The sequence below is a fragment of the Fusarium mangiferae genome (assembly GCF_900044065.1).
Source record: "Fusarium mangiferae strain MRC7560 genome assembly, contig: FMAN_scaffold015, whole genome shotgun sequence".
Taxonomy (NCBI): Eukaryota; Fungi; Ascomycota; class Sordariomycetes; order Hypocreales; family Nectriaceae; genus Fusarium; species Fusarium mangiferae.
In genome coordinates this window covers 798,596-825,166 of record NW_024573935.1, presented here as the reverse complement: position 1 = coordinate 825,166, position 26,571 = coordinate 798,596, and the positions used below count along the sequence as shown (strand labels likewise).

Below are 26,571 nucleotides of genomic sequence, written 5' to 3'. Positions count from 1 at the left end.
TCAGAATGAGACTGTCGACTGATTGTAGAAAGATTCAAAGGCGTGGTTGAGATGAGAGAGGTGTTGAAACTGTTGGGATACAGCCAGGAAATCTTGCTTCCAGAAGCGCCTGAAGCTGACGAATATCCTCACCTTCTTCATGCGTCTTGACAATCAAGAACATGAAGTGGTCTGGTCGAAGAGGAATATGGATGGTCAAGATATTGGAGAGTGCGCCACCAGCGAGATGGCACCTACAACACATTTCCACCATCTGAGCTTGTTCGACATTACAAAAGACTTTAATGCGTACTCTTCACTGAGTCTCGTCAGCCAGACGAATTGCAGTAGTGTACGCCATCTCAGGACTCATATCTTCATACCGTTAATAACAGGCCGACTTTACTTTGATGGCTTATTCTGCGTATTTTGCTTCCAGAAACTGGAGGCCAGGCGAAGTTTGTGTGGCACATTGGCTGGACTCGTAGGGGGCTAGCCGAAGTGCTAATATAGTTCTTTGCCTTGATGAAACTCATGGGGGATCGAATGTTTGCAAAGCTGGGGCATGCCGTAACCCCGAAAGCTCGCAGGCCAAGAGTCCTGGAGAGAGTGGTCCCATGCGTTTATCCAACAAAAGATTTTCTTGACGCCATCCGAAGTCTCGACCCAATTGCGGCGGCATCAAGTCCCAACATCCCTGTGTCAGCTCGAGTCTAGGGGCTTTTGGCAACGATGCTTGACCCTGGCTGAGAGCTTGCGAGAGTAGGGAGCTGAGACTGAGAGTTTCAAGGGTCAGAAACAAGGGTGACGCTAAGTTAGTTTGCTCCTGACCAAATGAGGAGTGATTGCGGATGACTGCTCATTCAAATACTGAAAGTGGATGCCTCGAGAATCTGTACACAACTCAACTACTCATCCATCGTTCAATACCAATACGGACGTCATTCTTCTCAATCAATCCCGTCTACTATCACTTCACTTGTCCAATTACTGGCGAGTGTTCATTGTCAACTTCATCAATTCGTTTGCCTCTTCTCGTCTTCCTTTCGCTGCGTCTTCCACTCTCTTCACTTCGACTTCCAGACCATGTGCTTCAATCAGGGCTTTTCTTTCGTTGCATCTCAGTCGCCATCTCTAAATGGTGATTTTGATGTGGACATGGAAGACCCTGATTTTCCCACAAGTCTTGGTGAGGATATGAAAGAGTATGCAGACGACGAGGGATGTGCCCATGAGGCTGAGTCCTTCAATCATCAACCTTTTGTCGACCAGGAGGTGCTTGTTGAAACCATGCATCTTTTCAGCGTCAATGTCAAGATCTCCGAGCAACGTGTCGAAGTCCTCTTTGACGAGATCCTCCAGCGAGACGCAGACCGTCAACCTCTGGTCGTGGCAGTGCAGGATCTCTGGTCGCAAACAGGACTTCATACGACTGCCCGGTTACAACTTCTAGGTCCCTGACTTAGGACTCATTACAGAGGATGACTATGAGTCGTCCACCAGAGAAGCCTCTCAAGTCAACAGCATTGAACTTGCATGCCATGCTATCTGTGCAGCCTCGACTTCCCTCGACAAGGTCTCGGATGCTATGCAAGACTTCACAGGTGCCCCAGCCGAAATTGAAGAAGCTCTCTTCGATATCGTCCAATCCCTCTCTTCTGCCCACCGTTCCCTCGTTGCCACTCATGATTCTTTCGCCGAGGCTCCGGAAACTCTTTCCGTCGCCATAAAAAGTATCGAGGATGCTCAGGGAGACGTTTCCAGGGCCCAGGATGCTGTTCCACAGATCCAAGGTATCCTATTCACTGCTCTGGAAGAGCTCTCGAGTCCTCTCCGCGTCCTTTCGGGTGTTCGGAAGGGCTTTTCTGGTGAGAACGACCAGCAGAGTCATTCCCGGGATCGAATTCGCGGCGTGGGCTTCTATGTTCATTCATCCCTTCGGACTGATCAGTGGAGAGTCCGGTCTTATCCCGGTGATAACGAGGATATCTTTGCCACTCTTGAGCTGATTACCCCGTCGGGGCTGCTTGCCATTCACAACACCTACAACCACAACAATCGGCTGGACGTCCCGGCACTGCTTCAATATCTGACATCTTACGAGAAGTGCGACATGGTCTTACTTGGCAACTTCAACTATCACCACGAAACTTGGAGCATCAAGATGAATGGCGTGGTTACTCAGACGATTATGCCGGAATCCAGGATGTTTGCAGCCGGTGTTAAAGGACTTGGCCTCGTCCTACAAACGACACCTGGGGAAATCACCTTCTCACGCTCTCAGAACACTGATCAATGCCGCTCCACGATCGATCTGACGTTTGCGAGCCGAAAACTCGTCCCATCGGTACTCTCTTGCAAGGCTTTGCAGGTTCCTGGCTTCGTCAGCGATCACCGCGTTATCGAGACTGTTCTGCGACGACGGGTCAGCACTCACGTCAAAGTTATACCTCAATGGCAGGAAGTTGATTCCAAAGACTTTCAGAGGAGTTTGGAACAGTCACTGCCCCCGCTCGATGCTCCGCTCGACACCACCGACCAGATGGATGAGTACATGACTCAAATAATGTATGGTTTGTGGGAAGCAGATCACGCCAACGTCCGATTGAGCATTCGTGATTCCCAGCCACGGCGACTGAAGTACTTGGCCAAGCGTATGCAGAAACACACCACCAGGTTGGACGCTCTGAAAGCAGGTCCCCAGAACGATCAGTCACTGGCCCAAATACGCAGGATCAAACGCCAGGTGAGCAAACATGACCAAGAGTTGTGGGAGATGTTCACTGAGGACAAGTCTGCGACCACGAAGGGTGCCTACGAGCTTGCGGATATTTCGAAGAAGATCCGCGAGCCGAACCAGATCTCACAGACACCAACCCTCAGAAGTGGTGATGATGTCGCAGAATCGGACAGCAAGAAGATCGAGATGGTCAAGAAGGAAAAGTTCCCCGGTAATGACAAACCGTACTCCAAGAGCATACCCGACGAGCCCCGTCCCCGGCCAACCAACGGCCGACCCGAGTTATTTATATCGCAGGATCTCACCGACGAGCAACTGAGACTGATCATTTCCAACCTCAAAAGGGGCAAGGCTCCCGGGCCTGATCTCCTCCCCCACGAAGCAATTCAGCTTGGTGGTGAAGTCCTGCGTTCTCGACTCCTCCGACTATTCCGCTCTTGCTTACTCCACTCTCACTACCCCTCGCCTTTGAGAGACTCGATTCTAGTCATGGTGCGCAAAACCGGCAGACCGCTTGCTGATCCCAAGTCTTGGCGGCCTATCGCTCTGCTATCTTCTTTGGGCAAGATCCTTGATAGAATCTTGGCTGACAAGATGCTTGAGGCATTGAGGGCCCACCCGGAACTTCTACCGAGTCGTCAGTTTGGTGGTAGATCTACTACAGAAGCGCTCCAGTACTTGCTCACCATCATCTACAATACCTGGACCTTTCACCCTGGAAATGTCGTTACTATCTTCGGCCTTGACATGAGCTCAGCCTTCGATAGCGTCTTCCGCGCCCGGCTCCTACAGAATCTAGTCGACAAGGGCTTTCCTCCATGGTACGTGACCATCGTCCGCAGCATGCTCTCTAACCGAATCGCCACAATGCGCTTGCCTGGCATTGTTTCCAAGCTCTTCGCGTTGAATGCTGGGATTCCTCAAGGCTCGCCATCTTCGTCTCTTCTGTTCGGCCTTCATTCTGCTCCTTTTCTGGAGGAGACGTCCACTGGTCTCCAGAAGGTAGAGGTTAATGGACAGACTCACTGGGTATACCTGTACGCATTCGCCTTTGTCGACGATATCTATCTTATTGCAGTCTCCGAGAGCTACGAGATCAACTGCAAAGGCATTGAGAAGCTTCAAAGCTCAGTAGAGGCTGTTGCTGCGGAGCTGAAGGTCGGCTTTGGGCCTCACAAGTACAACCTCATGCATATCATTGGGCCAGAGCGGGATCACCCTGATACCGACTTCAGACCCAACATCCCAGGGTTTGACGGGTCACCCCTACCAGAGCTGCGTATCCTCGGTGTCATGGTTGATCAGAGGCTGGATTGGCAATGCCATATCAACGATATCGAGAAGAAGGTCAGGAAGCGGCTTGGCTATCTGTCTACCATCTCAAAACGAACGACGGGCCCGACATTGCAGACCATGCGGCTCTATTACCTGACCATGATCCGGCCTGTGATCACCTATACCTGTGGCGCATGGTTCCTCCGACAGCGTGGAGGCGACAAAGGGGACTGTCCCGTCAAGTATGGGTTTACAGACAATCAGATCAAGCAACTGGTGTCACTGAACAAGGAATGTCTGACGAGGGTTTCTGGTGCAGTCTTGGACACAGCAGCCGAGATGATGGAGAAGGAGTTGTTCGCTGAGAACATCGTGACTGTACTTCACTCCCAAGCTTCTCAGCAACGGATCCAGAGTCTCTTCTCCCACGACATCAGATGGAGGCACATCGCGCGAGACGGGTGGGAAAAGAGCAGAGCGTCAGGGCCAAAGAAATCGCGTAAGTTGACAGGGGACAAGGCACTGGGCCAGGCGCCAGGGGATAAGGAAACGAGCTTGGCACCACGGAAAAAGAAGCCATGCAAGGCGCCTAGGAACAAGACTCCATACCAGGTTTTGGATGCCGAGGCGACGAAGATTTACGAAGCAGCCAAGAAGGGTCATGATCACAGAGCAAGAGTCAGCGAAAACCCAAACGTATGGGAAAAGGCTAAGGAGCGATGGGCAGATCGCAAGAAGCGGCGCGAGATCATCAAGGCCCGGGTCAAGAAGATGGACACTGAAGAGTGCGAGGTCAGATGGAAAGCGTATGTTCAGCAACGGAAAGACAATATGGTGTCTGGTGGTAGTAATCCCAAGGACCTGAGACTGCCGGTAGCCTTGACCGAGGACTGGGGGAGGAAGAACCTTGAGTACTACTCGGGCCTGACTCGCGCCCAGAGCACGATGTTATTCGCATGCAGGACTGAGCGCATCGGCCTTCGGAAGTATCTTCATGACATGCGCATTCCTGGCTTCGAGTTCCCGACGTGTCCCTACGGACGTTCCCGAGAGACAGTGTTCCATCTTCTTGTCGAATGCCCCAGACTGCGTGAAGCGAGAATCGGCCTGTTTCAGCAGCTAGGTCACAACGACTTCACGACACTCCTCACCAGGGACGCCAAAATCGTCGCCGAATGGGCCATCTCTTACTTCGATCTCGCAATGTTTGACGCTGTCAGAAAAAGGTCCTCCCGATTCCCCGTGTTTCCGCATCCGATTTCGCCCCGTCCGGAGGGCTTTCTCCAGACTCTCTCCGCTTCGGCTACAGAAAGACGCCAAAAACATACCTCACGCACATCACGTACCTCCAACAATCCACGCCGTCGCTCTGTACCGCGCGCCTCGCAAGCGACGACTTCGATGTCTCCTCAAATGCCCCAGGTGCCCTCTTCGCCGCCCAGACGAAACCCGACGCGCTCAGCCCGCACACGACCTCTTACGAGTTAGAGCCGCTTGCTTCCAATGACATTTAGCTGCCTTCTGTCACGCAAATCGCCGCGTGCCTCTCCGTAACCGCACCTCCATCCTCCGGTCTTCGCAATACCGACGATTTCCCTCGACAAAGCCCAGCTACCTTCCTCTCCTACACGAAACACGGCGCGCTCATAGCGCACCACGATCTCCTCCAACCCGGCGATGCCGGCGATTCCTTTCGATTCCTTTCGATGAGGCCGAGTTACCTTCCAAAAAACACTACTCAAACCGCCTTATGCCTCTCGGAAACCCTGCCAAACCCTCCTTCGGTCTTCGCGATACCGACGACCCCCCATCGATGAAGCCTGGCTGCCTTCCTTTACTACACAAAACCCGACGGTCCCATGCCGCACTACGGTTTCCTGCAAGTCAGCAACACCCTCGACACCCTTACGCCAAAAGTTGACTGCCTTCCACCACTCACGAATCGCCGAGTACTTCTACGCAAACCTCCGTATTATTCTCCGGCTTGACGACGCGCCAAGAGCTCTTGCCGCCTCTTTTCCACCCAGACGAAACCGACGCGCTCACACTGCAACACTGCAACACTGCGATCTCCCTATGACTCACGCGTTACCGGTTGACGATACCCTTCAACCAGCCTCATCTCCCTTCCCCCACTACCCCCATCGCCGCTCACGATTCGTAATAGCAATCCCATCATATCTTCTGGCTTCGCGACGCCTCATTAGCCTCAGCTGCCCGCCTCGCCGCCCAGATGGGAGTCAACGCAATCACGTAGCATGATCACCATCTCCTATGAGTTGGTGACGCCACCGATCCCTTTCGACAAGGCTTCGATACTTTCTACAAGTACGAGAATTGCCGCATGCAATTCAATGCCGCATCCTCGCCATATCCGCCTGCCGCATCACGGCATGCAATCCGCTTCGGCAACACTTAGTTGCCTTGCCTTCAACTCTGCACGAAACGCTGCCTACGTTTCATAGCTACAATATCCCCAACAGGATATAACCTTGCCTAGATGATGATGCAAGTCATTACCTAGGCAGGTAACCTAACCAATCCTTGATGGAATGGTCCTCTTTCCCTCCCGCTCAATGCGGGAGGCACCATCGTGTTTAAAAAAAATCATTTGTGTATTGTAAGTCATGCAGCCCCCTCAGCCCAAGTCTTGACCATAGCTGACCTTGCCCTCCCGGAATCTTATGAACTTAATCAGCTTGTATTCTCTCAGCTATCGAAGCTTCCAGTCGGTACGCCATGCCCCTCTTCGCGATGCGCTGTCGCACTTCAGTTTCCTGACGCCTCCAGCCAGCCCGGATGTGACTCACCTCAGCAAAAGTATAGGTAAGCCTCAATCCGCTCAACCCAGCCCGTCTTGTCGCTCATCTACTGACACCATCTCCAGACACTTTAACTTTTCCAGATATGTGTTCACATGTCTTTCGATCCCACTCTTGGACTCACCCGCTCAGCACAGCACGCACATGATCCTTCTTGGAGTCGTTCAACGACGAGTCGGCGTCTTCTCGCAATGCCGCTGTACGTATATATGTTCACCTTACCATCCTGTTTGTCTGTTTACTGATAACTTTCTCAGCGATGTATCCTTCAGCCTTAAATGCCTTCCACAACGCCACGATTTCATTCATCCAGTCGCGATTGTACGTAAAGCATTCTCAGACAGATCGCTTACTGATTAAATAAAACAGACCCTTTAACGCCTTGATCTTAGTCTTGTCGTCATCAACCTCCTTATCATTATCCTCCTTATCGTCATCCTCCTTCTTATTATCCTCCTTCTCATCAAGTCTTTGCAGCTCCTTTCTCTGCTGGCAAATAAAGTGTAATAGGTAGTGAGCGCCTAGCTCATTGGCAGCTGCACTAAATGCGTCGCAGCCAAAGAGGGCAATCTGTAAGTTCGTATATATACTCTTCTTCTTCATCTCCTGATATAAGCCTTCTCTAGTGATGCAGGACTTGCCGCCGATGTGACTGCCTCCATCGAGCAGCTCAGTAACTGACCAAAGCTCTTGGGCGCTATCTTTCATACCGATATACAATTTAGCCACGCCTCCAAGGTTGATCAAGATGATGGGGAACTGGGTAAGATTTTTAGACATCCTAATATAGTAGTTTGCGCTCTGCTAACACATATCTAGTGGATATAGTCTTGAGCTTCTTGGCTCGTCGAGCCGTTGCCGACAACAGTTCGGATTGCTGGTAGAACATCCCTCCCTCCTTATACTTCGCGAGACTAACTAACCCAGGAGTAGCTGACATGCTGTTTGTGGAGTTGTGGAGTTGTGGTGTGTGCAGAGATGCAAACCCGGGGTAGGTCTTCAACTGTGCCGTAATCTTTGCTGAAATACTAACTCTCTCTATCTTTCCAGGTTATATCCCTTTATATACCTCTTGATCTCTTCACCTTGCAATGCCCTAGGGCTTGCAGCAAGATGTAATGGTCATCGTGAAAGCTTCTGGGTAAAAGCTTATATTGAGGCAAAAAATACCGTGTTGTTATTTATTACCTGTGTTTGCAGCCTAAAGGTTAACCTTATAGGTGGCAGTCATCCCCGTAGTTCAAATATTACCCAAGTGAGTAGATTAGCATCATTGGTGGTTCCTGATTCGTGTGACTGTTCTGCGTTCCTTTCTTTTGACTTCGTGGCGCGCGATTGGCACTTTGAAGTTTTGTCATTGCGAAACACAAGCCCCGACATCGCTGTGTGAGTCATCTTGTCTTTACACTCGGGTTATAAGAGTCTCTCATTTCCCTCGCCTCAAGACTCCTCATTTCATCCACTTTCCAATCGCATAGGGCGAAGCGTCGTCATCCGCGGCATCTTTACCTTCGTCTAAACACCACTCAGCACTATGTCTACCGGAGAGCAGCCCATCGTTCCAAAGGCCAGTCTTTTAGGGCTGCCTTTGGAACTACGTCAGCAGATCTACCACGAATACTTTACTGTCCACGGCGGCTACATTCACGATGGAGACTCCTGTAAACTCGTACAGGCCAACAATCAACCGATCGAGCTATCGCTGAGGTACGCCTGCCGCGCAATCGCGCACGAAACTGGGCAGTATCCGTTCACTCTTAACGCGATTACATTCTCGACTGTTTACAGGCAGAACTGGAGAAAGCAAGCCAGATGGGCTGACTACATCATGGATCATCACTCCTCGTTCCAAGACGCCATGCTTCTTCGGCTGAAACGACGTATTACGCCCGAGATGTACGAGAACCCTGATCTAAAGTATTCTCAGTACATTCCCATCATCAGAAAAGGTCTAAAGAGGAGCATGGCCTCCTGGGACCGTTTCAGGGACACCGTCCCTGAAGATTCGGAGGAAACGGAGGATTCCCGCGCATTTAAACCCCTCCGAGAGTTGAGATCCCACCCAGCTACCAGCGGGAGATGCTGGGGTTCCACGGTCATAAGCCTCAGTCGCGTAGATAAGACTATTTTCTTTTCACGCGCGGTTGACTTTCTTCTACGACAGGTGGCAGAGAAACACCCACGGGAATTTTCACAAGCAATTGAAGAGATTCTACCTGGTTGGACTGATTCGCATTCTGTCTCGGAGTTCTTCGGCCTAACCTTTGATGCATGGGCAATACCGCCCGTGGATGAAGTCAAGAACAAGTTGGAAGAACTACAGTTAAGCTCTTTATGGCAAACGCCAGACGGGTGGCGCCAGTTGAGTGACAAACTCCCTGGATATACTGGTCCCGAGTACCGGTACCAATACAAGATGCGGCTCTCAGCTGCAGCTGTTGCCATTAAGTTCCTGGGTCAGATCTCTCGGCAGCAGAGACTCTGTATATCAAAGCTCGTTTTAAATGATGATAGGAATGCTATTAGCAGTCCTGAGTCCCATGTGCTTGGACTAATCCCATTCTTCCAAGAGAATACAAAGCTGATAGTTGAACACCGGCTTAACCTATGGCGAAACATCCTCCCCACAGGCGCCAACATAGCCATCGCGGTAGAAGACCAAGGTCTTGACCTTCAGGGATGGGACGACGTTCCCAAAACGCACCAAGCCCGGTCCGTTTGGTTTGCCAAAACTGTCACCAATGTCATCATGAATATCTCAAAAGCTTTGACAGAAGGCCTGCCTTTGAGATCTTACTCTCTCACAATTGAGGGCGATCCTGATCTAAATCACGCCACTGAATTCTTTTCCACAATCATGAAACCCTATATCGTCTGGCTGACGGCCAATACGGATTGCGTCGCCCAAGGTATTCTTTTGCCACCGGAACATTGCAACTATCCATTTGATACCAGAAGCTCGGGCAAAGAGACGACAATTTTGCGGTCGAACTTCACTCTCGACCAGCCCTGGAATTACAAGGGGATCATCGAAGACAGCGAAGACGAGATCATTGGCCGGTCATTGGAGTCACTCTTGACTGGCTACGGATTCGAGCCTGAAATCGTCGACGTTTCCACCGATATACTCGACTGGATGGAGATCAAGAGAGAAAACTTCCTTAGAGAAGACATAACAAAGGAGGCCGACGGAGAAACAGCTGCCTAAGGTCTCAATATGACAGATGTAGGTGGCACTTGAAGGCACAGGAATACAGGCGCTCTGAGAGGAGATTGGGAATGTTGTGAGAGGTTTCTAGCTTCTAGGTATTCTAGACACAAATACTGCGACTTACTGCGATGATGAATGTTGATAATAGCACTATTGTAGCACCAGGTACAGGGCTTTCTCTTGATACTCAGCTTCGTTCCTCTGCTATCAGCATGCTTCCCTTGTAAGCTGCACTTTCAGAATGACAAGCAGGCTAAAATGCTCAGGGATGATAATCTCCTTGTAATAATACGTCCAACCAGGTAGATGAATCCCCTGGTGTCCATATGTCCCTCTTCGAGGTTTGTTTCAGGCTTCTGGCCTCTAGTCTTGCATGAGAATATTTGCATACTTGGGTCTTGAGTGCTTTTCTGTGAGCGAGGAATCGTCTCACCCAAGGCATCGTCACTTCCAGAATTACAAGGTAGGAAAAGGCACGATCATCCCCAAGTGGTTTTGAGTATTCAGTCAACTAGATCACAGCTGAGCAGCCCTTCATGGACTGGCTTCGGAGCTGTTCGATCACCAGGCACTTGGCTTCACTATAATCACTGATTCGTATGATGATTTAAGCTCTCATACATAAGTTTCAACTGTAAATGACATATCTAGCTCACCGCTTTCTGGGAAAATGACCCGGGGCCGAGGGATTTACTCCGGTGTCAGAACCACCAGTCGGATATATCGTGCTTTTCTCAAATAAGCTGATGGCTTTCTGGTAGCCTTGATTTGCGCATTCTCAACTTCTGATCTTTTATCCTCTGTCTATGAAATAGAGGTGGTCTAGTCTATCTAAATGTGTGTCGGGAACAGAAGCCGACCCATCGTCGTTCCGACCCGAACCTCGGTTTGCGTAAAACTACCTAACTGTCTACCGTCGAATCACCAACTTAAACCCGCCAAAATTCAAAGAGTAGCAAATGAGCTAATACGAAGACTGTGAGTGGATTGGAATTATTTAGATCGAAGGAACCCCTCCTCGTCTGCACCTCAAAAGCCCTTGACGCCAAAACACTGCACCGATCTTCGTGTCATCGGGCTCAACCTGGACAGCAAGTTTTATAGATACGAGGATATTTCTAACTTCTCACGATGTCGACAATGGCTTCAGGCAATTTCTTCAAGGCAGCGCTTGACATAGGCGCAGGGCCGAGCCTCGGATATTGGCAGATGATGCCCAGCACCAACATCTCACGCATGCTCGCGCAGACGCCTGGCTGTGACTGGGTGTTGATCGACTGCGAGCACGGTGATCTTGACGGTTCGTTGACAGAGCTGGACTCGACGAATAGCACTGACTGTGAGCAGATCGAGATATGCGCCAGTGTGTCCCGGCCGTTGCAGCAGCTGGCGCATCGCCGATTGTGCGGATCCCGAGTACAGAGCCATGGCTCATTAAGCGTAGGCGCTGTTGACTAGCTTTATCTCGGGTGTTACTAACGATTACCTAGGGGCACTGGATGCTGGTGCGCATGGAGTGGGAGACCAAGTATGTCGAGTTGAACTGAGCAACTTGCTAACACTCTCCAGATCCTCGTTCCCCTCCTGCAAACAGCGCAAGAGGCTCGCGATATCGTAAAGGCCGCTAAATTCCCTCCCATGGGCAATCGTGGTTTCGGCAGCCCATTCTCCATGGATCGCTTCAAACCCGTCCCTACATCGGATGAGTATCTACAACAGGCCAACGACAGTCTACTAACCCTCGTTCAAATCGAGACAAAGTCTGCTTTAGATAACCTTGAAGACATTGCAGCCGTCGAAGGCATCGACGTTTTATTCATCGGTCCTTTTGATCTCGGTGAGTAACTCAGAAGCAAGACTTGGATTGCATTGGGGGCTTACATCGCATAGGTAACAGCATTGGATATCCGATCCTCAACGGTGTTGTGAAGCCAGAGCTTAAGGCTGCCATTAACCGCATTCTTGAAGTTTCGCGTAAGGCGGGGAAGAAGTGCGGTATTTATTCTTCATCTGCGGAGCAGGCGAAAGGATACATCGAGGCTGGATTTGATATGGTTCATGTTGGGACGGACTTCGCGATGCTGCAACAGGCTACGAGATCTGAGATGGGCACTGCTCAAGGGAAGGACTTAGGAAAGCGCGTGGGTTATTAAAGCTCTTTTGGAGACGTCAAGATCAATAGAGGTTGCCTACTTCACAGTCCAGAGAAACTTGCAGGGGTGCGCCCTGTCCTCAGTGAATTGGCGGCGATAGCTGGCTTTCATCACCTCGGTTCACTTTTGAAGACACTGACAAAACTTCATAGAGTCTTCTTAACAATATCCGCCGTGTTCTACTGTATGGTCTGACTTTTTGTTTTGTCTGTCTGTGTTCTACAAGCCAGCGACTAGCAGTATAGCAGTCCAACGCTACTAAGACATAGCGGTGCTTGCATGCATTTAATGCATCAGACAAATGCGCTAGGTAGCCACTGTCTGGTTATTTATGTATTAATAAGACACACAAGCTGCTCTTGGTCGTTTTGTGTAATATCTAATAATATCATAATAAGTTACCAAAAAACAAGACTTAATGAACTCTTCTGTAAAGCTACTTCCGTCACATCAGAGCAGTCAGTAGTAGCAGAGAATCTAGGTAAACTACAGTAAAATAAAGATCTCTAATAATTACAATTATTAAAGAGAGATATAACTACTTTTATTTATTAAAAGGCTTATAAATTACATTTATAAAAGCAGTTCACAGGTAAGGTCTTAGAGATATTTTAAAAAGAAAAAGGAGGTAAAGACAAAAAGTGCTTACAATAAGCAAAATTATAAAGATGGCAGAAGATATATGGCAATATATAGTAGTATGTCACATGGAACCTAAGTAATACAGGTTACATCTACTCATATCACAGCTACCTACTGCCTATCTACGCTACAGGTCACAAGGTCGCGGGTCAGGATTCGAACCAACAACGCTTGTTGTTGTGACCTACCTTCGTAGAGCTCTGGACACCGGCCATTGCCATTCCGTCATTGCTCTACGACAAGGGAATACTGAGTGGAATCGGTATATAACACTATCCCTGTGTCTATTGGGGCCTTGTGACGTGTCTGGAGCTTGTGTTGAAGTTAATATCGGGTTGAGTTTGTGTTTGACTGGACTGGAAGGCGAGCCATGGGCAGTGGCGAAAGCTAGCAGCTGTTAAACCCGTAAGTGACAGCGCTCTTCTAAAATAAGCTGGTTGTTGCCAAGTGATTTATTCTGCGTATTGGATCAGGATTTGATGTGGAAGTCGTGCCAATACGTCAGCCCACGTCAGTTCATAGGAGTCGAGGGTTCATACTAACTACCCAGCATAAACAGACCTAGATTCATCTACGTCATGATCAAGACTCATCCATGTGCCGTGGGAACCTCCGTGTTATGTCCCAAGCAGCTTCAACAACAAACCCTTCCTCTCAACACGCGCTAATCACTGTCATCCATCGCAAATATCAGCAACGTCTCTTCACGGGTCTCTTTGCAACATCCCAAGGCCCTCTTCTATACTTACCGAGCTTCTATTAATGAAATAGTAATCATTTACAACAAGAAAGGAGGAACTGGTGCCCGTTGCTGCGAGAGTCGTCCAGCTCAGGAGCGAAGCATGACCAAACTGGTCGAGTCTGACAAAGCTGGGTACACGCCCTGGTCCAGGAAACCATTGTGAGTTGGCCGTACGGTATTCCGTATCAAATTCGTTCAATTAATCCTCATCATATATTCGCTGAGTGTACAGAAGCGAACTATGGCGACCCGTCGTTTGGGTCACGTAAGTCCACGTCCCCGCCGGGCAGCGAGCCTTCATATCCTTTAGCAAGCTCTGAATAGCCTCTGTAACTCGTATCTTAAGTACTGGGGAGACACGTCACTTGTTTCCCTTTTAAGAGAAACGTCGCCCTGTTATTTTTGTATCGAGCCCTGAATGTTGTCATATCAATACTCAACGAGTTCGTAGCGAGTTTACCGGCAAAGAAAGTCTACTCGGGTCTCACCTTACGCTACAAACTGGCCTGACCTATGGATTCGGCGAATTATCAACCATGTTGAGGTTATGGCTACCATCAAGGTTTGTCGTCTCAGTTTTTCAAAAAGCTGTTCGTAGAACTGAACTGTTTTGGCCAAGTAGCCGTCGAGACACAAGGCATGGGCCCCCATCTTCGCAAGTTCTTGAGGCACTTTATCCTATCTCTGGATATTACCGAAGAATTTATAGATGCAGCCGTTGAGGAATGACGAAAGGGGAGTGTTAAACTCCTGCACGGCCTAAATCAGTCCATCATGTGCGAGAACGTCTGAGGCTGGACACTATCTACATTCTCCACCAGCATCACAGTTTCAGTATTAATCTACCATTTGTTTGTTTTTACAAGCCTTTCGGATGATATTCAGCAGCATCAATTGTCTCAAATGTGCAGTTGTTCCCATACATCGTCGGGGAGATTGATAGGAGAACGCAGCAGAGGGGCAATTCACAACTACCGATTCGTGAGGCCGAGTGATGAGCTTGATTAACTTACGGTTTAAGGGGCCGTTCTTACATTTCATCTAATCTTCCCTGTCGGTGTCGGCCTCTTCGTCGAGACCTAACATTTCTACTCGCGGCTTTTAGCAGCGGGTTAGTGATTGAAGCTGAGGGATAAACTGCACGTTCAGCAGCTTTCACTCCCTATATCATTCTTCCCCTATGAACGCCCATGAACTATGATCGCGGTTATATCCTTAATTTACGTTATCTCTTCATATTCTCGCGTGATCTTGTAGCTAGGTGGGTTGAAGCGACCGGAGACAGGTCCAGCCCAACCGAGGCTTCAATCAAGATCACACGACAACTGCCGGTAATACTTCGCCGTAACTAATGAAAGATCCAGTATTCATTTCTTTTTCTCTTTCACTTTCTTAATGTCCTTTTTTGCCCTCCGTTGATTAACGGAAGTGACAGAATTGGCTGCCTTGCCGATGAGTCACGCCTGAAGACAACCCTCAACACCAAAGCTAAATCATGTAAAAGAGGCATTTTCTCCTGCACAACTATATCAACCGCTCTTCATCCCTATGTCTACTACAACGTATATTCAATCTTCTCCATAATTCCTCTAATATCTTCAAAAGATGGCATCTCCGATCTTTGTACTGGAGACAACTCCCCTCAACGCCATCCGGTCCCTCCCCTCAGACATCTACCTTGTCCACGCAACAAACTGCATCGCCGAGTGGGGCGCTGGGATCGCTGCCGAACTAGCAACTGTATTCCCAGCTGCTTGTAAACAATACAAAACCTTCTGCAACACAACCATACCTGACGCATCAATGTGGCCGTCACGAAGCCTAGCCGGGAAATGCTACATCATTCCGCCTCAAGCTTCAGACACAGCAAGAGGAGCTCCCAGGATACATATGGTATGTCTATTTACTAGTTATGGGTATGGAAGAGCGAATCCAAGGACGGGAAAGCCTGGGAAGGACGGTGCGGCCAAGATTTTGGCGCAGACGAGGGCGGCGTTGAAGGAGATGAGGGTGCAATTGGAGGAGCGAGGGCAGGAAGCTGAGGCTACGCCGGTGATTTACTCCCCAATGTTTAACTCGGGAGCATTCAAAGTGCCGTGGGAGAGTACGTCGCGGCTTATCGAGGAGGAGTTCGAGGGTTTTGATGGCCAGTGGTTGATAATGGCGCCTCCATAGGATCATGTTGGTGGTTGTCTTTCTGCCCGTTTGGCCAGATATGGGTCTCATTTACATAGGTGTTAGATATTTCCAAGATAAAACCTCACTCTAGCTTCCTTAAGCCAAGATTAGTCTCATTTATAACTCAATAGGTCGAGGTTTCGCGATTTCTTTTCGACGTCAAGTTTAATCTACCGCTTCGTTGGCTGTGAATATAAGTTTAGACACTAACTCGTCTTTCAACAACCAACAAGCGACCGTGGTGTAGTGGTTAGCATTAACGCCTTCCAAGCGTTAGAGAGGGGTTCGATTCCCCTCGGTCGCAAACATCCAACAACCCTCGCGGGTTTCCTTTTGGAGATTTGGTCTCCAGATTATGACTTCATGTTTTATCTCATTCATTTACTTATTTTTATAATGTAATCTATTTATTTCTTTTGCCGCTATCATCCCAAGAATTCGAGTTGAAGTACTCTGAAGTACTAAAATCCATTGCGAGTGATTGAACAGCGCCAGAGCTTCATGCCAGCGAATGATCATCAAGACCCGGAGTATTACTTCACAACATAGATCGGTCACAGGATAATACAAAATAACAAATACTTCTCTTACCTCTCTATGTTCAGATATTCCTGCCTCATCCTCATGTCTGCCATTGAATGTCAGGGTGATCCTCTTTTGCAGTTCTAACAACGGTCGATCATTCTTCCGTTGAGCCCCACCTTCCCGCCTCGCCCACAAGGCTCCAGCTACCGCATCATCATCAAGCTCTCCATAGCCTCTCAAGCCAGCTCCAGCTCCATCAACAACCGCAATCGCTCTCCCTCCCATCAAATCGAAGCACCGCATCACACATCACACATCCGCCTCGATCCATCATGGCATCCACAGATCCCAAGACCACAGACGACAAGCCCGCTGAGCAGAAGCCAGAGCAGAAGCCCGCCGCTCTCGGCGAGGACGACGAGTTCGAGGACTTCCCTGTCGAAGGTACCACTCCCACCACCAGCACTTCAAGGTTGACATTGAGTGCTAATGACGTTTAGACTGGCCAGAGGATCAGACCGAGGCTGCAAAGGGCAGCGGCGAGACAAAGCATCTCTGGGAAGAGAGCTGGGACGACGACGACACGAGCGACGACTTCTCGCAACAACTTCGGTGCGTACAATACCTAAGAACACTGTTTAAACGGGGCTAATATCTACATAGCGAGGAATTGAAGAAGGTCGAGGCTGCTAAACGCCGATAGAGTTATGTTGTGACGATACCGCGATTCGAACCGAATTATAGATTGGGATGGGCGAGTCTGTGGAAAAGACAGATCAGATGAAATAATTAAATACCAATAGAGGCGCGCGAAAGCGCCATGAAGCATCTTTGAACGTTTTGAATGGGCTATGGCTGTGTCAGCTTGTGTTGAACGACGTATCCACCACCAATGCTTGCTTGGTGACAGAAATATCGGGACAGATTCACGGTGGAATAAGTAAGCTCTTGTTGGTGTCTTTTTGGCCTTATCCCTCAGGGATTGGGAACCTCAACCTGTAGATCGGGACTTCACACCGACACTGGTCTATGTACGACCGTAGGATGTTGGAATGGTTTCCCAGAACGGCAAACATAATCGGTCTGGCTGCAGAATCTTTGTTTCATTCTTCTTCACGAAACAACACGAGCTTGTACGATCTGGCCATTTGCAGCCATCTCAAACATCTGCATTTGCAAACTTCAGATTCCACCATCAAGGCCTTCCCACGAGTACACCAATCGGAACTGCTTCAATGGTAGGTAATGTTTCTATAGCGCTTTCGCGCCTCTATTGGTATTTGGTATTTAATTATTTGATCTGTTCAGTCTTTGCTACAGACTAGCCCTTCCCGCCCGACCTTTTTCCATTTTCATAGCCCGTCATCAACAGGTTCTCATAGACATCGTACTCCAACAGGTGTGGATATTATTTACTTACTCGACAGAGCGGTAACACCGGGCAGCTCCTTGCCCTCGAGGAGCTCCAAGCTGGCACCACCACCGGTGGAGACGTGGCTGAGCTTGTCCTCGACGCCGTACTTCTTGGCGACGGTGGCGGTGTCACCACCTCCGATGATAACGATCTTGCCGTCCTTCTGGACAGCGTCGACGACGGCGTCGAGGGTGGCCTTGGTGCCGCTGGCAAACTTCTCGAACTCAAAGACACCGGCGGGACCGTTCCAGAGGATGGTCTTGGCCTCGGCGATGGCCTCCTTGTAGAGCTTGACGGACTCCTCGCCGCAGTCAAGACCCTGCCAGCCGTCGGGGATGCCGTCCTTGTCGGTGGCGTAGCCAGTGTTGGCGTCCTTGTCAAACTTGTCGGCGGTGATGTAGTCAACGGGGAGGACGAGCTTGACACCCTTGGCCTTGGCCTTCTCAACGAGGTTGCCGACGGTCTTGGAGCCAGCCTCGTCGAAGAGGGAGTTACCGATAGAGACACCCTCGAGGGTCTTCTTGAAGGTGAAAGCCATACCACCGCAGATGATCAGGGTGTTGACCTTGTCAAGGAGGTTGTCGATGAGCTGGATCTTGTCGGAGACCTTGGCACCACCGAGGATGGCGAGGAAAGGACGCTGGGGCTCCTCGAGAGCCTTGGCGAAGTACTCGAGCTCCTTCTTGACGAGGAAACCGGAGGCCTTCTGGGGGAGGTCGACACCGACCATGGAGGAGTGAGCACGGTGAGCAGTGCCGAAAGCGTCGTCTGTTCTTGTTAGCATCACGTAGCGTGGGGTTGTTGTTCGATTAGAGACTCACTGATGTAGACGTCACCAAGGGCAGTCAGACCCTTGCGGAAAGCCTCAACCTGAGCCTTGTCGGCCTTGGTCTTGTTGCCCTCCTTATCCTTGGAAGAGCCCTCCTCCTCAATGTGGAATCGGAGGTTCTCGAGGAGGATGACGGCACCATCCTCAGCCTTGTTGACAATCTCCTCGACCTCGGGGCCGACACAGTCGGGGGCGAAGGTGACCTTCTTGCCGAGAAGCTTCTCGAGCTCGGGGACAACGGGCTTGAGAGAGTACTTCTCGTTGGGAGAGCCGTTGGGGCGGCCGAGATGGGACATCAAGATGACGGACTTGGCGCCATTCTCGAGGGCGTACTTGATGGTGGGGAGGGCACCGACAATTCGCTGGTTGTTGGTGATGTTCTTGTCGGCGTCGAGGGGGACGTTGAAGTCGACCTGAGAGGGGTTTTGTTAGCTAGAGTTTGAGATGGCGGGGTATTGTTGAGGCTTTTTGGGAGAGACGTTTGAACCGTTGAGCTTGATGGCTATAGCTTAATCAAGAGCTGGTCACGTAATTGATCGAGGTGCATCTCGTGCAATTCCTTCGATCAATTGTTCGTGACATCTGATGATATGATGCGGGGAGCTCAACCAAGCTCAACAGCTTCATTCCATCGCGGGGCATTTTTTCCTCGCCAACTTACTCGAATGAGGACTCTCTTGCCCTTGACGTCAACGTCAGTGATGGAGAGCTTGTTAGACAGCGACATGATTTCGATGCGAAGTACGAGTGAATGGGGATGTAGGTCAAAGGGTGATGTCGAGGAGAAGAAGGGAAGAAGAGAGTTTATGGAGGGGAGCGTCAGGTAGTAAATAGCACTGCTAAGATCAAGGTGGGGGTCAATCTTCTCAACGCGATGACGCTGCCGCTGGCGTTGGCGGGGCTTTCGCGGCTGCACTCGCAGATGGTGGGATGATGAGGCCCGTGAATGCCCCTGGAGCAAACACTTTAGCCATGAGTCTGGCGTGAGATGCCGACTTGTCAGTGGACTATTGCCTATTCCTCTATTCATGATATGACATGATCGGTCTCGTCTCGGTCGGTCCACTTGTCAAATCACTCACTCACCCCTTCACTTCATCGTCTCTCAAGCAGCCTACCCTGAACACTCAGCCCATGCAGCCGTCAACATCGCCGGGTTACGGGCATCGCCCTCCGGCTTCTGGCGATGCGGATGCGGCAGCCCCGGACAGACACGGGCCGTAACTACACCGCCGAGAACCACGCCTTTTACGTACAGTTACCCTGTTGAACATTTGTATGTAATGAATTGCGACACCAAGATGCATCCATGCATGATATGAGGTCTAAGCTAGCGGGGGTAGAAGCTGAAAGAAGCCCATGTTGAAACAATATCGATTAGCTGATCTGATAGCGAAATTCGATTTGACACGTTCTCATTACTGTTAAATCTATGGGTATCAAAGCTTGAAAAGCATTGCCACAAATTCTCAGACCACTGGATGGTCTCGGTGAATTATATCAAGACAGACCGTACCACGCTTCACACCTTGCTGGGTTCCCTTGCAATCTTCATTTAACCTACACGCTCACTTAACGGCCGAGATCACTTCCTACCCGTCAGCCCTACAATTCAAAAGGATTACTCGATGTCATATCATGATTATTACCCGGACACCCGATTCACGTTCATCCACGATCAACCCGTTTCCTAACTGGATAGAATGCTGCTTTCAGATTCGATACACACGGCTTTGAACAGGGTCTCAAGTGTCAAAGACAAAAAAGACACACTTCGTCTTGACATTGTAAAAATCTACCGATACTCCAAACGAGACTCACGTTGTTATTCTAAACATGGTCCGTATCCCAACCCAACCCAACCCAACCCATAAAAGAAGGCCGTGCAAGGCAATTGCCGCAAAAGGGTCAGAGTCTCAAACTCTCCATTGTAGGTCCCACAGCATGCCAAATCGTGCAGTATATGTAAAAAACCCCAAACGCCGTTTCTATGTGACGGCTGAAACAGTAACAGTCGACGCAATTTAATGTTCATCATCGATCAACCAGCTCGAGGCCAATTGATAACGTTCACCAGGCATCATATAATGAACTTAGTCAGATGCTGAGTTTGTCAAGGATAGGTATGCTGTCCAAGCAATACCAATTGTTGACACAAAAGGCTGCAAGCATGTTAGCGATCATGGTTTTCTGGGGCGCAAAAAAATGACGTACCAGTTGGAACTGAACAGGCATCAAGCGGAAGTTGACAATCTGCACAGCAGGCCAAACAACATAGTTGGCCTTGAGAGTTGGAATGTACATATCTCGAAGCTTGTTCGAAACGGCGCGACGGCCACCACCCTCAGCGATAGTCATGGTGGTGTAGAACACAGCCAAACCGAACGGCGCAAAGATAAGCTGATCGAAAGCAACGCGCTTCATTGCGGGGACGAAAGCGCTGGTCTTGGTGACGGGGAAGACTCGCTCGAGGAAGCGGAACCACTTAAACTGCACGGGAGCCATGCAGAAACCGTATGCCATGAAGCGCGTGAGGCGTTCAAAGTCGAAAGGTGGAGGAAGGCCGACCGAGTCGGGGATCAGGTCGCGATCGTAGAAGGGGTTCTTGCGGTCGAGCTCGTGGATCTCAATAGCGATGCCGTCGTTCTTCTTAAGACCGCCCGGCTGACGAAGAGCTCGTTCGCGAATGGCGGTGATGGATTGAGCGACTGTGTCGGCGACGCCTCCGAGGATGGCGTTGGTGACCATCATGGTCATGACTGGAAGGTGTCAGTTATATCGCATCGGGCGAGAGGTATTTATTGTAGCGTACGTGGTCGCTCGTCATAGTACGAGTTGAATCGAGCTGTAAGTCGTGCGATGAATGCCATTTCGATTAAGAATACGATGGTATGCAGAAGAGGCTGGTGATGATGTCGTCAGCGTTGAGTCGCACAAATAAGGCCTAACAGCACAAAGAAGAAAGGACAAGGAGATTAAAAAAGAGATGAAAGAAGCAACGAAAAAAAAGTAGAGAAGTGCGCAAAGTGATATCATGAACAAGCGAAAAAAGAGCTTGTAGCGATGACGATAGAGCTGGACAGTAGTTGGGGAAAATACTGGGGAAGCTAAAGTGGCGACGGATCATAGAGTTGGGAAAAACAGGGCGTGGGTGAGTGAGCTTCGACTTACGATGCGACCGTAGATGTACTTCGAATTGATGGAGCGGATGAACCGCCTCTGGTTGAGTTCCCACGTCATATCGAGAAAGATCTGAGGCAAAAGCGATAAGAGATGCAGAGATAACCGGGGGCACAAGGAGGGACACGATGCGATTTTAATCCCTTGACGGTGGTGATACAAAGGGAGAAAAAGGGAAGAGAAACAGGAGTGAGAATTGATCTGCCGTGCGCAAGCGCTGAGGAATGACGGCGGCGGATCCTCTGTCTCGAGGGCGGGTTCTTCGCTATAAAAATGACGACAGGTATCCCACTCTCGCGACGCACAGTTCGATCTTGGCGTTCAGGGGATGCTGGGAGTCTGTTCGCTTCTCATAGGCCTCGCGATCGAGAGAGAAAACGACGATATGAAAAGAAGCTTGTGTGTTGTTGAGAGAAGAAAAGGAAAGATGGAGGAACGGAATGGGATGGATCATCAAGTCATGCGACCAACGTCCAGTCTCAGCTGGAAAAGCAACAGTGCAGCGCTGACGATATTCAAACAGTGTCGCAGACAGCATTCTTCTCCACGTTTCGCCAGGCATCAGCGGTAGCCCCTCATCTGGGCATTGGACTAACACTGTGCGGTGACCCAAACGCCTCTGACCTACAAATGCAAGATTGGGAATTTACTTTACGTACGGCCGTTACACGAGTGCATAATGTAACCGTATTTAATGCCGTAATTTGGCCTTGTCTTTTGGCTTTACTAACCTCGTAGTATTGAAGTCTGTGTGCTTAGATTAAGTGCTGATACTGAACCCTGGTGGTTTTATGGTGGATCAGTCTCCGGGGATCCCGGCCGGGCAGAGGTTCACGGGCTCACACCGGCTCCGAGGGTCCGTTGATCTGTTACAGAACTGCTACCAACAGACATAGGAATAGGCGAGCAGGACAACAGCGCGATGTAGTTGACACCACAATGTAGCTGTAGTGCGCACGGTTGGCGATGTTGGAAACAGCGTGCAGCAGCTATTACGTTTCACATTGAGGCGGTGCTACTCTCGGCAGCTGTAAGGCGTATCGCCAGCCAAACGTGTCGCAAACCAAGCTTACTATCGTCGTCGTATTGTAATTCTTGGGCCAATAAGCGCTCGCTAACGATTCAAGAACGGGATTTACCTTGTAAGCAGCATCCTTCCGCTGCCTGCGTTTTATGGTCGCCATTGAGTGCCGATCACGTGGCACACTGCAAGACTGAAGATGCATTTCACATTATCGCAACCTTTCTGCGTATAATGGTGATCTTGTTGATTTCTCTTCGACTTTGAGTTTATCGCTTTCCCAGCCATGTCATGAATAATGAAGGCTGTCCAGTGTGTGAAAGATCCAGGGTCCTCTACTAACTTAGTAGCCGCTCTAAACCCGCGCATCCGCTTCCCGCCCATGATCGCCAGGTACCGCACATTAACTTGATCCGTATTTGTGACTGCAGACCATATTGGGATATCGGACTGAACATGTTATAGCTAACGAAGTCGTTGATGGGCCAAGGCGACTTGATAATAGCGGAAATTTCGTGCCTCATCGCGTGCCTTGTATGAAGAATGCCCCCTTTGTTTCATCTTGCTCCCTCTCATCATGGCCTCCTGCCCAGCTCCTGCTGTTGCGACAGATTTATAGAACCTAGCGCAATCCACTTCGACTCTCTTGGCCATCTTTTGACACAACCACAAAATATCGACATAAGGCGAACCACATTCCCAATCGCAAAATAGTAACATTTTTCTCCTCAGTAGCCATTGGGCCATTTGAGTCGAGAATTCACCCGTGCAAGCCACCTGATGCCTGCCGAATCAATTGACACCGCCATGTCTGTACAGCCTGCTTCCGCAACAGCTGAAAACACAGACACCATGAGGCATTAGAGAATAATAGGACAAATAAGCGAACACCTTTGTCCGAAATCGGCCGCAATGAAGATTGATTTATGAATGTAAAGAGTCGTGACACTTTCAATCGTATCATCTTGAACTCTATCGCATGTTCTTCGCCATGGCTGAACTTGCTACATTCGGGTCCTTAGTTTCCGAGCCAGCAAATGACGTTCGATCCATGACTCAACCGTCAGTCTGTCAGCACCTTATTCTGTGTCGGATTCCCCAACTAACTCCATGCCTTCAAAGAGGTCTAGCCAATCCTCAAGTCTTTCCTTAATGAAAGTGTCCAGCTCCCAAGGCTCCGTAGAGAGGGCCTCAAAATCACCACCCCAGAGATAGATGTCTGCTTCCATGGTAGTTCCGTCATCAAGGGTCGCAAGGATAGCCGTAGGGGTATAGAGATCGCCCTCAAAGTCGTCTAGCTTCTTCCGCTGCGATTTAGTTTCTAAGAGAAGTATAAACCCGTCAACCTCATGATTATCCTTCTTAATGACTGCAGGATAATCACGATAATTGACGGTATACCTAGCATAACCGGAGACCTTAGCAGGATGCATAAAGGGCTCTACAGTGCTTATCTTTGTGGCATCTCCCGTCAACGCCCAAGCAAGCAAGGGCAGCGCCCGAAGCGTGCCGTACACAAAGAGAGGTCGTGGTTGATAAGAAGCGGCCATAGTGATCAAAACTTTTGATAGTGTGTGTGTGTGTGTGTATGTGTGTGTAAGGAAGGAAAAGTACGAGCAGGCAAACCGGGGCAAAGCTGTATTAAATACCTAGACAGAAGTTGGCCACCCGCTTTATGGTTCGCAGCGTGCCAGAAACAAAAGTCTATATTCTTGGTGCGAAACTCCAGTGGTGAGATTTATGTTATCAATCAATAAACTCCAGAGTTTATTTTTCTTTTATTCTTGATATAATCCACTGGATCCTTATGTAAGGCTATTTTTTTTTTAGCTTCTCTATAGAAAGGCATTATTACAAAATTTAAAATCTAAAGGTTTATCTGCCACAATCGGTTAGTTGCACGTATTTAACGTTGCTAATGCCTAGGTAGCAAATTAATTTACTAATAGTATACTAATTAATGGTTAAAGCTTATAATATCCTATCAAGATATATCACTAATAGTATACCTGGCAGTTTTAACTATAGTAAACCAAGGCCAGAAGAAATAAAAGTTAAATACCCTTTAAGTATATAACACTGCTAGAAAATTATATATAGCTTTCTTATCTACTATAGAACTGCAAAATAGTATTTCAAAAATAAAAAGAGAAGTAAGAGTGGTAAAAGAACTGACACAGTCCTAGTCTTACCCCTGCTTGCCTTACATTTATGCTCGATAACCTGTGCACGATGCTGTGAACACTGGCATATAAATACCTAAGATTGTAACTGTAGTTCTGGTATGAAGTAACATAGCCAATCGTACCCTCGATCTACCTCAGCGAGAGCCCTTTGTTCATATTGCCCATTGCAAGAGTTTTTTTATGGTATTATGATACATAGCAGAGGGGGTTACTCGGGCCTGGAGGATATGGAAAAAAAGCTCTAAGCAAAGAATTAGTTTCAATTGTTGTTTAAGGCACTACGCAAACAATAGATCCAGTTGTTATACAATGTGTTTTGAACGTGTATTATTATTATTATCATCATCACATTGGTCATAATATCCAGATGGCCTATTGTCATGTCGAACTTGGTGAGAAGAATAGGTCTAACAATAACTTACTACATATGCAAGCAATTATAGCATTGATTATAGCTGTTTGCGTTGTCTGAGATATCTATATGAGAGATAGATGTTTCCGTTCTCACTCCTGATCTGAACACTTACTTACTTACTCACTGAAACGACACGACTTCTTGCTTTTCTCTGGACACTCATCCAACATTGAATCATGCCTCTTTCTATTGGCCTGGAAATCGAAGGTGTGGCTCTGAAGCCAGTCAACTCTGCTCTCGAGTTCCCTCCTGGATCGGAGAAGCAACTCTTCATCATTGTCGAAAGTCTTCGCCGCGCCGGTCTTTCTTCTCGCGTCTACCTGCCTTCGTCCACTCGTGGTGCTGGACCTGACTACAGCATCTGGAATGTTACCATGGATGTTACTGTGAGCGAACTTACCTCTGGCTCGGAGTTTGAGAACTCCAAGTTTCTTCGACGCTTTGGGTTTGAAATCGTCACTCCCATCTTTCGAAACATTCAAGATGATGCTTGGATGGCTCAACTCCATGCTGGGCTTGATGCAGTTGGGAAAGCTGTTTGCTGGAAGGCAAACCGAAGCACTGGCCTTCATGTCCACGTTGGACGTGAAGGTGACACTACCAAGTACTCCCTGGTCGAAGTCCAGAAGATCGCGATGTTTTACTGTCGCTTTGAAGGTATTAATCATTTGCTATTGTTTCTTCTGCACGGTGCTGATTTGAGTAGCTGCTATCGATGAGTTTCACTGCGCACCGCAGCGAGGAGAACGAGTACATCATGTCCAACCGTCAGAACCCTGTCCTAAAGGATCTCAGCATTTCCCAAGTCTACGACAGAATTGGTGCTTCGGGCAGCATCGAGGATGTCTGCAAGCTTGTCAACCACTGTCCTGGTGAGACAAACTATGATGGTTACCATGATTCGCGCTTCTTCAAGGTACGCTTGGAGACTTTTTTATATTGACTCCTTTTCTAATTGTTTCATAGGTGAACTTCACTTCTCTACAAAAGCATGACACGATCGAGTTTCGTCAGCATGAGGGAACAGTGGATGGCAAGCAGATGATCAAATGGATCAAGTTCATCACCAAGTTTGTGAACTTCGCCATCTCTGCCCCAATGAACACCATCACTTCACCTGGTGAAAGTTTCGAACATCTTCGCCAGCTGATCGTTCCTCCCAATAACTAATCGACAAGGATCGTGGGTTTTCTCATCTTTCCTCTACCAGACAAAAGAAGCGCGTCAGTGATCAAACTGTTACTCGACAAAGGAGCGAA

At 49.0% G+C, this 26,571-nt stretch overlaps 10 protein-coding genes and 1 non-coding gene across 11 annotated transcripts; 8 read left to right on the top strand and 3 right to left on the bottom strand.

Moving 5' to 3' along the window:
* Positions 1 to 1,065: 1,065 nt before the first annotated feature.
* On the top strand, positions 1,066 to 5,482 carry FMAN_12865 (uncharacterized protein; the record flags this gene model as incomplete). The annotated part of the gene is made up of 2 exons (XM_041823357.1): positions 1,066 to 1,418; positions 1,483 to 5,482. 2 exons carry the CDS (start codon positions 1,066 to 1,068, stop codon positions 5,480 to 5,482), a joined length of 4,353 nt encoding a protein of 1,450 aa, XP_041688945.1.
* Positions 5,483 to 6,546: 1,064 nt separating this feature from the next.
* On the top strand, positions 6,547 to 7,892 carry FMAN_12864 (uncharacterized protein; the record flags this gene model as incomplete). The annotated part of the gene is made up of 8 exons (XM_041823355.1): positions 6,547 to 6,614; positions 6,785 to 6,820; positions 6,882 to 7,015; positions 7,074 to 7,137; positions 7,186 to 7,326; positions 7,636 to 7,696; positions 7,750 to 7,807; positions 7,867 to 7,892. 8 exons carry the CDS (start codon positions 6,547 to 6,549, stop codon positions 7,890 to 7,892), a joined length of 588 nt encoding a protein of 195 aa, XP_041688944.1.
* Positions 7,893 to 8,350: 458 nt separating this feature from the next.
* FMAN_12863 (uncharacterized protein) lies at positions 8,351 to 10,024 on the top strand (the record flags this gene model as incomplete). The annotated part of the gene is made up of 1 exon (XM_041823354.1): positions 8,351 to 10,024. The coding sequence occupies one exon, from the start codon at positions 8,351 to 8,353 to the stop codon at positions 10,022 to 10,024; it is 1,674 nt and encodes a 557-aa protein (XP_041688943.1).
* A 1,134-nt stretch (positions 10,025 to 11,158) lies between these two features.
* On the top strand, positions 11,159 to 12,180 carry FMAN_12862 (uncharacterized protein; the record flags this gene model as incomplete). Its single annotated transcript, XM_041823353.1, has 5 exons — positions 11,159 to 11,327; positions 11,375 to 11,467; positions 11,518 to 11,555; positions 11,597 to 11,864; positions 11,918 to 12,180. The coding sequence occupies 5 exons, from the start codon at positions 11,159 to 11,161 to the stop codon at positions 12,178 to 12,180; spliced, it is 831 nt and encodes a 276-aa protein (XP_041688942.1).
* A 2,989-nt stretch (positions 12,181 to 15,169) lies between these two features.
* On the top strand, positions 15,170 to 15,739 carry FMAN_12861 (uncharacterized protein; the record flags this gene model as incomplete). The annotated part of the gene is made up of 1 exon (XM_041823352.1): positions 15,170 to 15,739. One exon carries the CDS (start codon positions 15,170 to 15,172, stop codon positions 15,737 to 15,739), a length of 570 nt encoding a protein of 189 aa, XP_041688941.1.
* A 235-nt stretch (positions 15,740 to 15,974) lies between these two features.
* On the top strand, positions 15,975 to 16,046 carry tRNA. Its single transcript has one exon. It is a non-coding gene; the product is annotated as a tRNA-Gly (tRNA).
* A 553-nt stretch (positions 16,047 to 16,599) lies between these two features.
* Positions 16,600 to 16,970, top strand: FMAN_12860 (uncharacterized protein; the record flags this gene model as incomplete). The annotated part of the gene is made up of 3 exons (XM_041823351.1): positions 16,600 to 16,711; positions 16,768 to 16,879; positions 16,931 to 16,970. The coding sequence occupies 3 exons, from the start codon at positions 16,600 to 16,602 to the stop codon at positions 16,968 to 16,970; spliced, it is 264 nt and encodes an 87-aa protein (XP_041688940.1).
* A 709-nt stretch (positions 16,971 to 17,679) lies between these two features.
* Positions 17,680 to 19,237, bottom strand: FMAN_12859 (putative phosphoglycerate kinase; the record flags this gene model as incomplete). The annotated part of the gene is made up of 3 exons (XM_041823350.1): positions 17,680 to 18,449; positions 18,503 to 18,923; positions 19,172 to 19,237. The coding sequence occupies 3 exons, from the start codon at positions 19,235 to 19,237 to the stop codon at positions 17,680 to 17,682; spliced, it is 1,257 nt and encodes a 418-aa protein (XP_041688939.1).
* A 1,366-nt stretch (positions 19,238 to 20,603) lies between these two features.
* Positions 20,604 to 21,750, bottom strand: FMAN_12858 (uncharacterized protein; the record flags this gene model as incomplete). Its single annotated transcript, XM_041823349.1, has 4 exons — positions 20,604 to 20,672; positions 20,725 to 21,269; positions 21,323 to 21,413; positions 21,682 to 21,750. The coding sequence occupies 4 exons, from the start codon at positions 21,748 to 21,750 to the stop codon at positions 20,604 to 20,606; spliced, it is 774 nt and encodes a 257-aa protein (XP_041688938.1).
* A 2,040-nt stretch (positions 21,751 to 23,790) lies between these two features.
* FMAN_12857 (uncharacterized protein) lies at positions 23,791 to 24,261 on the bottom strand (the record flags this gene model as incomplete). Its single annotated transcript, XM_041823348.1, has 1 exon — positions 23,791 to 24,261. The coding sequence occupies one exon, from the start codon at positions 24,259 to 24,261 to the stop codon at positions 23,791 to 23,793; it is 471 nt and encodes a 156-aa protein (XP_041688937.1).
* Positions 24,262 to 25,488: 1,227 nt separating this feature from the next.
* On the top strand, positions 25,489 to 26,482 carry FMAN_12856 (uncharacterized protein; the record flags this gene model as incomplete). Its single annotated transcript, XM_041823347.1, has 3 exons — positions 25,489 to 25,969; positions 26,119 to 26,228; positions 26,279 to 26,482. The coding sequence occupies 3 exons, from the start codon at positions 25,489 to 25,491 to the stop codon at positions 26,480 to 26,482; spliced, it is 795 nt and encodes a 264-aa protein (XP_041688936.1).
* Positions 26,483 to 26,571: the final 89 nt, after the last annotated feature.